The 13,738-nt window shown below is 43.2% G+C and overlaps 1 protein-coding gene across 1 annotated transcript in view; it reads right to left on the bottom strand.

The window, feature by feature from the left end:
- The window catches only part of iqce (IQ motif containing E), an 84,151-nt gene that overhangs the window by 42,415 nt on the left and 27,998 nt on the right, over positions 1-13,738 (bottom strand). The window contains exons 8-9 of the mRNA XM_078239866.1: positions 7,314-7,364; positions 5,071-5,141 (exon numbers count right to left, since the gene is read on the bottom strand). Coding sequence (XP_078095992.1) covers positions 5,071-5,141; positions 7,314-7,364 — 122 coding nt within the window. The remainder of the gene's footprint in view (positions 1-5,070; positions 5,142-7,313; positions 7,365-13,738) is intronic.

Raw genomic sequence — 13,738 nt, 5'->3', positions numbered from 1 at the left:
CCATTGGTGGTTGCCTTCAGCATTGGCCTGGTGCTCTGTAATTCCCTCTCAGAATACCTCTGACTCTCCACCTTCTTTAACAGCTTTCTCTTTGAATAAGCTTTTTGGGAACCCCCCCTTAATAGTTTGTCCTTTGGCCTGGTCTCTATTTGTTGATAATGCCACTGTGAAGCACTTTCTGAATTGTTTTTCTAAACATTAATTGTGCTACGTGAATGCAAGATGCAGTTGTTGAAACATTTATGTAGGACAAGTAAAATCTGCCATCTAACGTCAAGTGAAGAAGCAGCATGAACATGTGACCAGTCACTGTATGGAACAGAAACCTGTAGACAAGTGGTTTTCAGCTGGTGTACCGTGGCACACACTGGTTATGCTGCGAGAACGGTGCAAGTGCGACACTGCCTGCTGCGGGAAAGTTTTGGTGAGCGTAATACTTGAATTTATGTGCAGATCATAGTCACTCACACAAGCGGCTGTGACGGATAATGCTACCTTTACGTGTGCCGATTGTGGGCTGAGAGTCTTCCTGCTGCCGCCCTTTGCAGGTTCTCTCCATTAGTGGAGCTGCACAAACTGAAGGGCGGCGGAGGGCAGGCAAGCGGGGACTGGACGGAGAGCTTTGCGGGTGGCCCTCCCATCAATCCTTCTCCAGATCAAAAGATTCTGTGCGCACCAGCAGCCCTAGATTTCCCACTAACCCAATAAGTTGTTATTTACTCAACTTTGTGTTTTGCTCTGATCCATTGAATTTCAATTGTGTGCTGCAGACCTCTCTTTTAAGACCATAACCATAGTAAATATAAATAAATGTGACATTGATGAGCAATTGATTCAACTTTAAAAAAAAGGTGTACCATGGAATTGTTTGTCTCATTGAAGTGTGTTGCATGGCTGAAAAGGTTTGGAATCGCAGAGTATATTACAGGAATATCATTGACATGGACGGCATGGACAAGTTGGGCCAAAGGGCTTGTTTCCATGCTGTAAACCTCTATGACTATTTCTGAGCTAGAATTCAATGATTATGCAATGCTTACATTGAAACTGTAAATCTGGAGCTTTGATTACTATTAACTGTATTTAGTTAATTTTATTTCTTGCTATTATTTATGTAACCTAGAATAACTGGTAATAGGTAATAATTTTTAATAATAAGTAATTGGATAGAGGTTCTAGGATGCAGGGGGTTAAGCACTACACATAGCAGCAGTGGAGAGTTCCTTGGGGTAGACAAGGTAAAGAGTATGTGGGTTGGGTATGTTGAGAGCAAGGTTTTGGAGTTCAGTGATGCTCATTATGGGTTGTAAAAGCATTGGGGCAAATACAAGAGTCTGGGAAGGAGCTGTGGGAGCACTAGCTGTCAGATGCTGAGGCACAGTAGAAGTGGGAGAAGGCTAATGTTGGGAGCATGACAGAGCAATTAGGGTGCTGACTGTGCCACAATGGCAAAGATGAACTTTCAGGGCTTAATGACTTACTCCTACTCCTAGCTTCCTTTAAAAGCCTGCCCTGTAGTAATAACAAGCTGCCTGTGGGCTAAATGAACAGAGAGTGGGACATTTTGCCCTCAGTAGAACAGAAATCCTACCGGGACAATTTGAGGATTTGAATTCAAATTACGTTAAATAAATCTGGAAACAAAGAGCTGTGATTTTCCAGTTGGCCTCCATGTTCCTCCAGGGGACCGGTGCCTGGAGGTGGTGACTGGAGATCTGTATTAGCGGCAGGCTGCCCTGTGGAGCTTCCCATCCCATCCCCCCCCCCCCCCCCCACACATTGTGGTGGCCTGGTTGCAAAAGCCATTTTCAATTTACACTTTAAAAAAAAAAAGAATTATCGCCACAATTTTAAAGCTCTCCTTTACCTACCTACTCCTTTCAATTGGAAGGCCTCTGAGTGGTCCGCCAGCTTTGAGAGCCCACATGCCACTCTTAACTGGATGGCAAGCCTGCCCTCGGCCATTAATTGGCTGCCCTGGAAACATCACATTAAGGAACAATTTACACACAGTCTGGGCTTCTAACCCACATTTCAGTCTGAAATGCTGGGTTCAGAAGCCTGCAGGAAAAGTCCTGTCCAAACGTCCTTTGAAATGCCTATCAAATTCAGTCATATCAAACTCGAACGCAAATGGAGATGAGCAATAAATGTTGGCAATGTTAGTGATGACCATAACTCGAAATAATTTTTAAAAATTCTATGGAAAGGGTTATTAATCTATGGAATGGTCTAGGGTTGTAAACTCTGGTTCAGTGCATTCTTAGAGTTTTCATCACATGACCTTCTTCCTCGAACTGTCCCTGTTTTATTTCCACCATTGGTCCATCCTCCAGCTGCAGCACCTTCCCACTCCCATGAAGAAAGGGAACAGTTTATTTGTTACCCAATTGGATTAATCCACCATCAGTCAAGCAGACTTTGTTCCCCTATTTTCAATACTTTTAAATCTAATCAATGGAATTTTTCAAAGAAGATGAAAACACATTTTTTGTTTAATGTCTCTATAATTTATGCCCTGTGTATTGCTTGTGGCAGTGTCTTAATCTCCAAGTTGTGAGGAATTTGGGAAGTTAATGAAGTTAACAGTTGAATTTAAGATGAAGACAAAATGTTAGACAAGTAAGAGGATTGGCTGACGTCTAGGGGAATAATGAGATGTGATTTGCCGAGTAACAAGATTAGTAGGTGTACAGAGAAATTGAGGTGCAAATTGTCATATCAGAAACATTGTTTACCAGAGGTCATTGGGGCTACAAAAATGAAAACTTGTAAAAGCAAGGAATTTGAGAGATGTAGACAGCTGAATTCATGGGGTGAATATCACAGAAACTGAAACAGTATAATTGGTAATACCTTCTTTGGGGAAGTAGGCTAGTTTTCCATCCAACAGTCAGACAGGCCAGCTCCATCTAATCTTCAGAGAGGTCTGTTCCATCTAACATTTAGAGCCATGGATGATTACAAAATATTCTCCTCTACAAGATGCAGTTTTGTGCCTTCACTGAACCAGACAAAGACGTTTTCCCAGACTTGGTGATATAAGCTGTATTGTGTGGTAACTATGAGCTGGATTTGATTTATGGAGTTACTAAATTGGATGTTGTTTGGGAAAAGGGGTGTCTTAGTGAGTTTGGGGACCATGAGTATATTTTGGGAAAAGGAGGTAATTTCAGATAAAATAGTGTGTTTCGTTATTTACATAAGTGGCATTTTTAAGATTAGTCTTTTTTGTTGTATGTTTTTCTTTTACTTTAATAAATACTCTTCATTAATTGTTTATAGAATGACTGGACTGGTTTCTCACTGGGTTGTGCATTGTTTCTCACATTATTCCACATAAATATAGACCACTAAGAACCACTGGTTCCAGTTATCCTTCGGGGTTTTGAGACACTCTTACCGGTAACATCGGCTCTTGATAAATTCCTGGAAATTTCATAACAATCCTGGAGAGTTGGTAACTCTAATTAGTCCACCACTGGTGACTGTGACTTCATTTTCTGAGAAACTAAGCTTTGGAATTCCCTCTCTAATCCTCTCTGCCTCTTTTAAGATGCTCCTTAAAACCTCTCTCTCTGATTTACTCTGATGTGGAGATGCTGGCGTTGGACTGAGGTGGGCACAGTGAGAAGTCTCACAACACCAGGTTAAAGTCCAAAAGGTTTATTTGGTATCACGAGCTTTTGGAGCACTGCTCTTTCATCAGGTGATTGGAGAGGTGGGTTCACAAACACGGCAGATATAGACTCAATTGCAAGATAATGGTTGGAATGTGAATCTTTACAGGTAGTCAAGTCTTTACAGATACAGACAATGCAAGTGGAGAGAGGGATAATCACAGGTTAAAGAGGTGTAAATTGTCTCAAGCCATGACAGTCAGTCGGAGTTTGCAAGCCCAGAGCAAATGGTGGGGGTTACATGCAGAGTGACATGAACCCAAGATCCTGGTTGAGGCCTCATGCATGCAGAACTTGGCTATCAGTTTCTGACACATAACAATGCAGAATCGCCGAGCAGAAATCACCGACATAAGAAATAGCAGAAATAGTCCCACTGACCTCTGGTAAACAATGTTTCTGATATGACAATTCGCACCTCAATTTCTCTGTACACCTACTAATCTTGTCACTCGGCGAATCGCATCTCATTATTCCTCTAGACGTCAGCCAATCCTGTTACTTGCCTAAATCGCCGAGCGGAAATAGGCACGGAGCTGCATTAGATATGCAGAGAGGGGCTTTAATATAATTTAAATATGATTAGCAGGGAGCTAGTGGCCCGGACCTGCTGGAGTGAACAGGGGCAATCGGGGCCCCCAAAAGAGTCCTTTGGGTTCCCTTGGGCATTGGCACCTGGGCAGTGCCAGCCTGTGCCCCCTGGCACTACCCAAGTGGCAAAAGCCAATGTCCAGGGGGCACCTGGGCACTGTCCATTGGGCATGGGGCAGTGCCAAGGGGTGGGGCATATGGGAGCCTGGGGGCAATTGGTGGGGGTGGGGGGTCCCACTGCCACTCTGCAGACACGATTGGTGGGGGAAGGAGGGAGGCCAGCGATCAGGGTGGGCTGCGGGGCGGCAGCGTTGGGACTGCGGGAGGGTGGGTCAGCAATGTCGGGGGGTGGGGGAAAAGAATCAGGGGTGGGAGGGCGTGGCACATAGTCAGGGGGCCAGTGATTGGGCTGTTTGGGAGGGGGGGGTCGCAAGGCTGGCAATGTGGGGGTTGCCAGCGATCCAGCTGGCTAGCGATTGGGAGGCCAGCAGACAGGGGTCACTGCGCATGTGCCGTTCTCGGCGCTGACAGATCGGTGCATGCACAATGGCCCACTCAGCGCTATGCTGCCGGCCTCTCCAGCAGGAATAGGCCCCGCCCCTGATTTTCAGTGTGATTTACACCAGTGCACTCAGCAGTGCACAGAGTGTGGGAAATTCATTTTGAAACTCCCGCTGAAAAAAACCATTGTGACTTACTTCAGTTTTCATGTGAATTTGGCACTTAGAATTTTCTGGGGAGTATCGCCCCCCCACAAAATGTCCAGCATCTGAAGTAAAAGACTTGGCATGTAACTTACTTTACGATGCTGTCTTTCTCTTTACACTGCTTCTCCAATTTATAGATTCTCTTCTTTAATCCATTAACAATCTGGGGGAGGGGAAGAAAAGGTAGAGCTATTGATTAAGAACTTTGTGGAGTTTTGAGGGTACAGACTCTGCAAGTTCTGTCTCATGCAGGGAAATGGGTCCTTCAGATAAGACATTAAACCTGCATGCTGATGTGATGATGGATGCTAAAGTTCTCATGGGGTTGCAATGCTGCAAGGCCAAGATTAAAAGTACCAAATGCTCATCTTTATCCTAATCCATTCTGCGATTTCAGGTGGGATATTCTCATGGAGGCAGAAGGGTTTCTCAGATACATTTGGTTTCCACAGTATGACCTGGGTAGCTGAATGCCAAATTTGCCTGTTCAGGATTGAATGGGGTGGATCAAGTGATGTCTTTCATGGTGGAACAACTCACTGAGACTCAAGGTCTAGGTTCACATGTAATAAATGGGCAACCTACCAGGCAACTAAAGGTGAACCTCGTCAAATGTGGGTGCATTCACAAGAGTGGAGAGAACTGGAAGACAATTTAAAAGAGATAGCAAATATAAGGAAGGTAATCTCATCACTTACAACTTGATCTAAATCCTGTGAAAAGATCTCTCTCGACATGTGCATTCTGTTCAACTGTTGTTATTTTCTAGCACTCTTACAACCACAATGTTTCAAGCCTGGATCGAATTTTCTACACAATGTAAGAGACAGACATTGAGGTCTGTTGCAGCTAAGAGTAAAACATTGAATGCTCTACAAATACATTGTTGTGAAACAATGCTTTATATCAAAAAAAATTCAATCTACTATCTGGAAACTCCTAACTGATTTAATAAAAAGGCAAAAGTCGCATTCCTGTTACTTGAGATTACAGTGAAAAATGGCTGCACATTTGCATCAATGTACCTACTGTAGACAAAAACAACTGAAATGGTGACAACCTGTCTGCAAAAATGCACCAGAAGCAATTGCCTTTAAAGTGATGGGGGCCATTTTACTATCCAGGAAGCATCCAGCCAATCATCTGCACACTCAACTGGGTCAACGCAAACCATTAGGCACGATCACTTGAAAAATGGGACCCTTACTGAAAGGGGAATTCCCAGCCATGATCTAATGATGGTGACTGGAATAAACAAGCTACAACCATATTTGGGTCACTGGGCTACTGGAGAGAAAAAGACACGTGACAAGACAATCCTTTGTGTGTTTTAAGTACCTTTTTTCTCTGCACAATAGCACAAGCAACTGAGACATTGAAGGAACAAGACCCTGGATGGGTTCCTTTCTTCCCTTTCTATCCAACTTGCAAGCTTTGAACACTTTTTGCTCATTTTGACTATCCAGCTGCTGCTGGCAGATATTTAAAAAATAACTCAACCCAGCATTGCGGTCTCCAGAAAAACAGATAAATCATTAATTTAAAGTTTTAAACTGCTTTAATTCCAAAAGCAGCAGGAGGAGCTCCATATTCGGCCTGAGGTCAGCCATATACTCCCTTTAATTTTCTGTACTCTAATTGCTTAATGTATCCTCCCCATTCTGTAATCTATATGTATGTGTGAACTTCGAGAGTATGTGTGAGAGAGAATGAGAGAGATGGAAAATTGTAGCATTTTTATTATTTTACTTAAAGCGTGTTAAAAACTTTAAAAACTATCTTTTTTTAAAAACAAGCAAATCTGTCTGTTAGTGTCTTTTGTGGTCGCATAACGTAAACAGTTAAACACTCACAGCATCGGTAAGTAAATCTGTTTCAAAAACAAACCTGTTGTGGTTACATGAGCAGAGGGAAAAGAGGTGAGCCATTCAACCCTTCCTTATCTGATTGTGACAACCGTTACCATCTGAGTTTGGATATATAATCAGTCTTCCTTCATCGTCATTGAATCAAAATCCTGACATTCCATATCTAACAGAACTGTGGGAGCACCTTCACCATGTGTACTGCAGTGGTTCAAGATGTTAGCTCACCACAATCTTCTCAAGGGCAACAGGTGATGAGCGACAAATGTCAATTTTGCCATTGGTGTCTATATTTCAAGAACGAATTAAAAATGTGTTTTTTTAAAAATGACATAAATGGTGAGAGGATATTCTAATTTGTGTCTTGAAAGGAGATTTACAACTGAATGTTGGACATTTAAATATAATTCTTGATGAAGCACATAGGTTTCAAAAGAAGGGAATAGTGCAGGCTTCATGGAAGGTCTTACCCCACTAGTGTCGTTCTTTTTATCGATCAAACTCCTGGCATATTCTAAACTCTGTAAGATAAGAAAATGCACAGATATTTTACAGCACTAAACAAATGGCAGTGTCATTGACTAGTATTTTTTTAAATCAATATCAAACCCATAAATCATGAAGTGATAAGGAGAATCCTTGAGGTAGAAATGCAGGTTGTAAGGTCCGAGGAAAAAAAACACATTGACCAACATTTCAAGAGGAATAGACTTGGAAAGCAAAGAAGTTATATTAAACTTGTATAAAAGTTTGGTTAGACATCACTTGACGTAGTGTGCATAGTTCTGGTCTTGTTTTACAAAAATGATATAGAGGACTGGAGAAGGTGCAAAGAGAGAGACCTGAACTTAACATTTCCAATTATCAGGAAAGACTGAATCTGACAATAGCCGAGTCACTTAACTATTTTCCTTAAATGTCATGCTTGAATTTCTCTCAGTATGTGGCTGTTCCACTCTGGAGCAGGGCTAAAAGGGGTCACAAAAAAGCATTGGCCAGCAGAATTAAGGAAAATCCCAAGGCTTTTCATACATATATAAAGAGCAAGAGAGTAGCCAGGGAAAGGGTTGGCCCACTCAAGGACAAGGGAGGGAATCTATGCGTGGAGCCAGAGGAAATGGGCAAGGTATTAAATGAGTACTTTGCGTCAGTATTCACCAAAGAGAAGGACTTGGTGGATGATGAGTCTGGGAAAGGGTGTGTGGATAGTTTGAGTCATGTTGAGATCAAAAAGGAGGAGGTATTGGGGTTCTTGAGAAACATTAAGGTAGGCAAGTCCCCAGGGCCTGATGGGGGATATACCCCAGAATACTGAGAGAGGCAAGGCAGGAAATTGCTGGGGCCTTGAGAGAAATCTTTGTATCCTCACTGGCTACAGGGGAGGTCCCAGAGGATTGGAGAATAGCCAATGTTGTTCCTTTGTTTAAGAAGGGTAGCAAGAATAATCCAGGTAATTACAGGCCGGTGAGCCTTACAACAGTGGTAGGGAAATTATTGGAGAGGATTCTTCGAGACAGGATTTATTCCCACTTGGAAATAAGTGGACATATTAGTGAGAGGCAACATGGTTTTGTGAAGGGGAGGTCGTGCCTCACTAACTTGATCGAGTTTTTCGAGGAAGTGATGAAGATGATTGATGAGGGTAGGGCAGTGGATGTTGTCTACATGGACTTCAGTAAGGCCTTTGACAAGGTCCCTCATGGCAGACTGGTGCAGAAGGTAAAGTCGCATGGGATCAGAGGTGAACTGGCAAGGTGGATACAAAACTGGCTCGGTCAAAGAAGACAGAGGGTAGCAATGAAAGGGTGAGTTTCTGAATGGAGGGCTGTGGCAAGTGGCGTTCCTCAGGGATCAGTGCTGGGACCTTTGCTGTTTGTAATATATATATATATATATAAATAATTTGGAGGAAAATGTAATTGGATTGATTAGTAAGTTTGCGGACGACACAAAGGTTGGTGGATTTGCAGATAGCGATGAGGACCATCAGATATAGCAGGATATAGATCGGTTGGAGACTTGGGCGGAGAGGTGGCAGATGTAGTTTAATCCGGACAAATGTGAGGTAATGCATTTTGGAAGATCTAATACAGAGAGGAAATATACAGTAAATGGCAGAATGCTTAAGAATATTGATAGGCAAAGGGATCTGGGTATACAGGTACACAGGTCATTGAAAGTGGCAATGCAGGTGGAGAAGGTAGTCAAGGAGGCATACAGCAGTTTGCCTTCATCGGCCAGGGTATTGAGTTGAAAAATTGGCAAGTCATGTTGCAGCTTTATAGAACCTTAGTTAGGCCGCACTTGGAATATAGTGTTCAATTCTGGTGGACCCCACTACCAGAAGGATGTGGAGGCTTTGGAGAGGGTACAGAAAAGATTTACCAGGATGTTGCCTGGTATGGAGGGCATCAGCTATGAGGAAAGGTTAGAGAAACTTGGTTTGTTCTCACTGGAACGACAGAGGTTGGGGGCGACCTGATAGAAGTCTACAAGATTATGAGAGGCATGGACAGAGTGAATAGTCAGAAGCTTTTTCCCAGGGTGGAAGAGTCAATTACTAGGGTTTAAGGTGCGAGGAGCAAGGTTTAAAGGAGATGTACAAGGCAGATCTTTTACACAGAGGGTGGTGGGTGCCTGGAACGCATTGCTGGGGGAGGTAGTGAAAGCGGATACGGTACTGACTTTTAAGGGGTATCTTGACAAATACATGAATAGGATGGGAATAGAGGGATATGGTCCCCAGAAGGGTAGGGGGTTTTAGTTAAGTCGGGCAGCATGGTCGGTGCAGGCTTGGAGGGCCGAAGAGCCTGTTCCTCTGCTGTAATTTTCTTTGTTCTTGTTGCTCCTGACTGCCCCCAGGTTCTCTTTTCAAGTATGTTATGATCACTACTATACTTAGGGGCATCTTCACAATAAGCAATTGACTATACTTTTCTTGACTATACCATATGTTTACTATATGCAGTTTAATGGGGGCACGGGGAGGAAGAACAAAAAGGAGGGTCTGGTATAGTATAGAGGGAGCGCAAGTTCAAATGACAAAGATATACTAGAACCACAGGAAAAGACATTGGTAATGGTTGTAGCAAAGACAGAAAGCATTTATCCTGAGTGAATGTAAATGCTAGAATAACAAATAGTTCTGCCCGAATGCAAAAACATAATAAACAAGATTAAGACAAGCACATGGCGAAAAATAGAATCAAAATAGAAAACAGAGTTCATGTTCGGACTGGAGGCAGGTTGCTAGCGGAGTGCCGCAGGGATCGGTGCTTGGTCCTCTGCTCTTTGTGATTTTTATTAATGACTTAGAGGAGGGGGCTGAAGGGTGGATCAGTAAATTTGCTGATGACACCAAGATTGGTGGAGTAGTGGATGAGGTGGAGGGCTGTTGTAGGCTGCAAAGAGACATAGATAGGATGCAAAGCTGGGCTGAAAAATGGCAAATGGAGTTTAACCCTGATAAATGTGAGGTGATTCATTTTGGTAGGACTAATTTAAATGTGGATTACAGGGTCAAAGGTAGGGTTCTGAAGACTGTGGAGGAACAGAGAGATCTTGGGGTCCATATCCACAGATCTCTAAAGGTTGCCACTCAAGTGGATAGAGCTGTGAAGAAGGCATATAGTGTGTTAGCTTTTATTAACAGGGGGTTGGAGTTTAAGAGCCGTGGGGTTATGCTGCAACTGTACAGGACCTTGGTGAGACCGCATTTGGAATATTGCGTGCAGTTCTGGTCACCTCACTATAAGAAGGATGTGGAAGCGCTGGAAAGAGTGCAGAGGAGATTTACCAGGATGCTGCCTGGTTTGGAGTGTCGGTCTTATGAGGAAAGGTTGAGGGAGCTGGGGCTGTTCTCTCTGGAGCGGAGGAGATTGAGGGGAGACTTAATAGAGGTTTATAAAATGATGAAGGGGATAGATCGAGTGAACGTTCAAAGACTATTTCCTCGGGTGGATGGAGCTATTACGAGGGGGCATAACTATAGGGTTCATGGTGGGAGATATAGGAAGGATATCAGAGGTAGGTTCTTCACGCAGAGAGTGGTTGGGGTGTGGAATGGACTGCCTGCAGTGATAGTGGAGTCAGACACTTTAGGAACATTTAAGCGGTTATTGGATAGGCACATGGAGCACACCAGGATGGTAGGGAGTGGGATAGCTTGATCTTGGTTTCAGATGAAGGTCGGCACAACATCGTGGGCCGAAGGGCCTGTTCTGTGCTGTAATGTTCTATGTTCTATGTTCTATGTTCTGAAATTGTTGAACTCAATGTTGAGTCCAGAGGTTTTCAAGTGTCTAATCAGAAGATGAGATGCTAATCCTTGAGTGTATGTTGAGCTTCAGTGGAACAGTGCAGCAGGCTGAGGACAATGTGAATACAACAGAAATATGGTGATTGAAAAATATGTTGTTGAACCTGGGAGTTGGCTATTTCAGACCAAATATCGTGTAATGAGATAGGATTAATTAATGGTCTTGTAGTAAAGGGTCATTTAGGGAAGAGTGACTGTTGCATGCTTGAATTTCAAATGCAGTTTGAGGGCAATAAATTTGAGTCCCACATTAGTGTTCTGGTGCTAAACCAAGGTAATTACATAGGCATGAAGACAGACTTGATCCTAGATGACTGGGCAGAAAGACTAAAAGTTGATGAACAGTGGCAAATATTCAAAGAGATATTCAATTCCTCCCAACTAAAATATACTCCAGAGAGGAAGAAAGATTGTAAGAGAGTGGAAATGCATCCATGGTTAAGCAAGGAGGTTAAAGATAACATGAAGCCAAGAAATAAGGCATACCATATTGTAAAGGTTAGTGGCAGGCTGCAGGATTGGGAAACTTTTAAAGACCAATGGAGGGTTACTAAAAACGTATGGAATTTAACTTGTATGTGTGAGGTTATCTATTTTGGTTGGAGGAATAAAAAGGCAATATATTATCTAAATAGAGAGAAACTTCAAAATATTTTGGTGCAGAAGGATCTGGGTATCCTCATGCATGAATTGCAGAAAGTTAGTATGCAGATGCAGCAGGTAATAAAGAAGACAAATGGAATTTTGGCATTCATTGCTCATGGCAGAGTGTGTAAAAGTAGGGAAGTGCTATTACAACTGTGTAGGGCTTTGGTGAGACTGCATCTGGACTACTGCACATAGTTTTGGTCCCTTTACTTGAGGAAGGATGTAAATACAATAGAGGCAGTTCAGAGAAGGTTCACTAAATTGATTCTAGGGACGATGGACTTGTCTTGTGGATGGAGATTGAGCAGTTTAGGTTTACACTTGCTGAAGTTTAGGAGAATGAGAGGAAATTTAATTGAAGAATATAAGATGCTACAGGGGATTGGCAGGGTAAAGTGGATGCTTCGCCTTCTTAGTCATTCTAGAACGGGAGGCCATAGATTTAGGCTAAGGGGTGGCAGATTTAAAACAGAAATGAGGAGGAATTACTTCATTTAAATGGTGGTGAATCTATGAAATTCTTTACCCACAGTACAGCAGATGCCGGAACATTTAATAAATTTGAGGAGATAGATAGGTTTTTAGTTAGTAGAGGGATGAAAGATTAGGGGGAACGAGCAGAAAGGTGGAAATGAAGCCAAGACGAGACCAGCCATAATTGTATTGAATGGCAGAGCAGACTCAAGGAGTTGCTCCTGCTCCTAGCTCTTCGTTCTTGTGAGATGGCAAGCAACCTGAAGCTCAGGATCATGTTTGTGGACTGAGTGGTGGTGTTCCACAAAGCATTCACCCAATTTGCATTTTGTCTCCCCAATGTAGAGATGATCATATTGTCCACAGTGAATACAGTAGACTAGATCGAAAGAAATACAAGTAAATCACTATTTCACCAGGAGAGAATGGGGGCGATTTTCCCAAAAGTGCTGAATTGGGGGAAAACTGTTCTAGATCGCGACAGTTCTGACAGTTCAGCTTCTCACCTGAATCTCCTCACTCTGTGCACTGAAGAGGTCCCAGTCGTGAATCTCATTAAAACCCAGGGGGGGGCAGGGCCTATTCATAAGAACTAGGAGCAGGAGTAGGCCATCTGGCCCCCCGAGCCTGCTCCGCCAATCAATAAGATCATGGCTGATCTTTTTGTGGACTCAGCTCCACTTACCCACCCGCTCACAATAACCCTTAATTCCTTTACTGTTCAAAAATGTATCTATCCTTGCCTTAAAAACATTCAATGAGGTAGCCTCAACTGCTTCACTGGGCAGGGAATTCCACAGGTTCACAATCCTTTGTGTGAAGGAGTTTCTCCTCAACTCAGTCCTAAATCTGCTTCCCCTTATTTTGAGGCTATGTCCCCTAGTTCTAGTTTCACCTGCCAGTGGAAACAACTTCCCTGCTTCTATCTTATCTATTCCCTTCATAATCTTATATATTTCTATAAGATCTCCCCTCATTCATCTGAATTCCAATGAGTATAGCCCCAGTCTACTCAGTCTCTCTTCACAAGCCAAACCTCTCAACTCTGGAATCAACCTAGTGAATCTCCTCTGCACCCCCTCCAGTGTCAATATATCCTTTCTTAAGTAAGGAGACCAAAACTGTACACAGTACTCCAGATGTGGCCTCACCAGCACCTTATACAGCTGCAACATAATCTCGCTGTTTTTAAACTCCATCCCTCTAGCAATGAAGGACAAAATTCCATTTGCCTTCTTAATTACCTGCTGCACCTGCAAACCAACTCCTTGAGATTCCTGCACAAGAACACCCGTGCCAGAGTTTGACAGTTCTGGAGCTCTGCGCATGCGCAGTGTTCCCAAACTGTCAAACTCCCATTTGCTGGTCAGCCCAATCAATGGACAGCCCAGGACCCCCACAGTGCTGCTCTTCCACCCCGCCCCAAGGCGCGATCACGGCCCCCACAACAATTCT

The sequence above is a fragment of the Mustelus asterias genome, chromosome 23 (assembly GCF_964213995.1).
Source record: "Mustelus asterias chromosome 23, sMusAst1.hap1.1, whole genome shotgun sequence".
NCBI lineage: Eukaryota > Metazoa > Chordata > Chondrichthyes > Carcharhiniformes > Triakidae > Mustelus > Mustelus asterias.
Note: the sequence above shows the minus strand (reverse complement) of the source record. Positions and strands in the feature narration are given on the sequence as shown.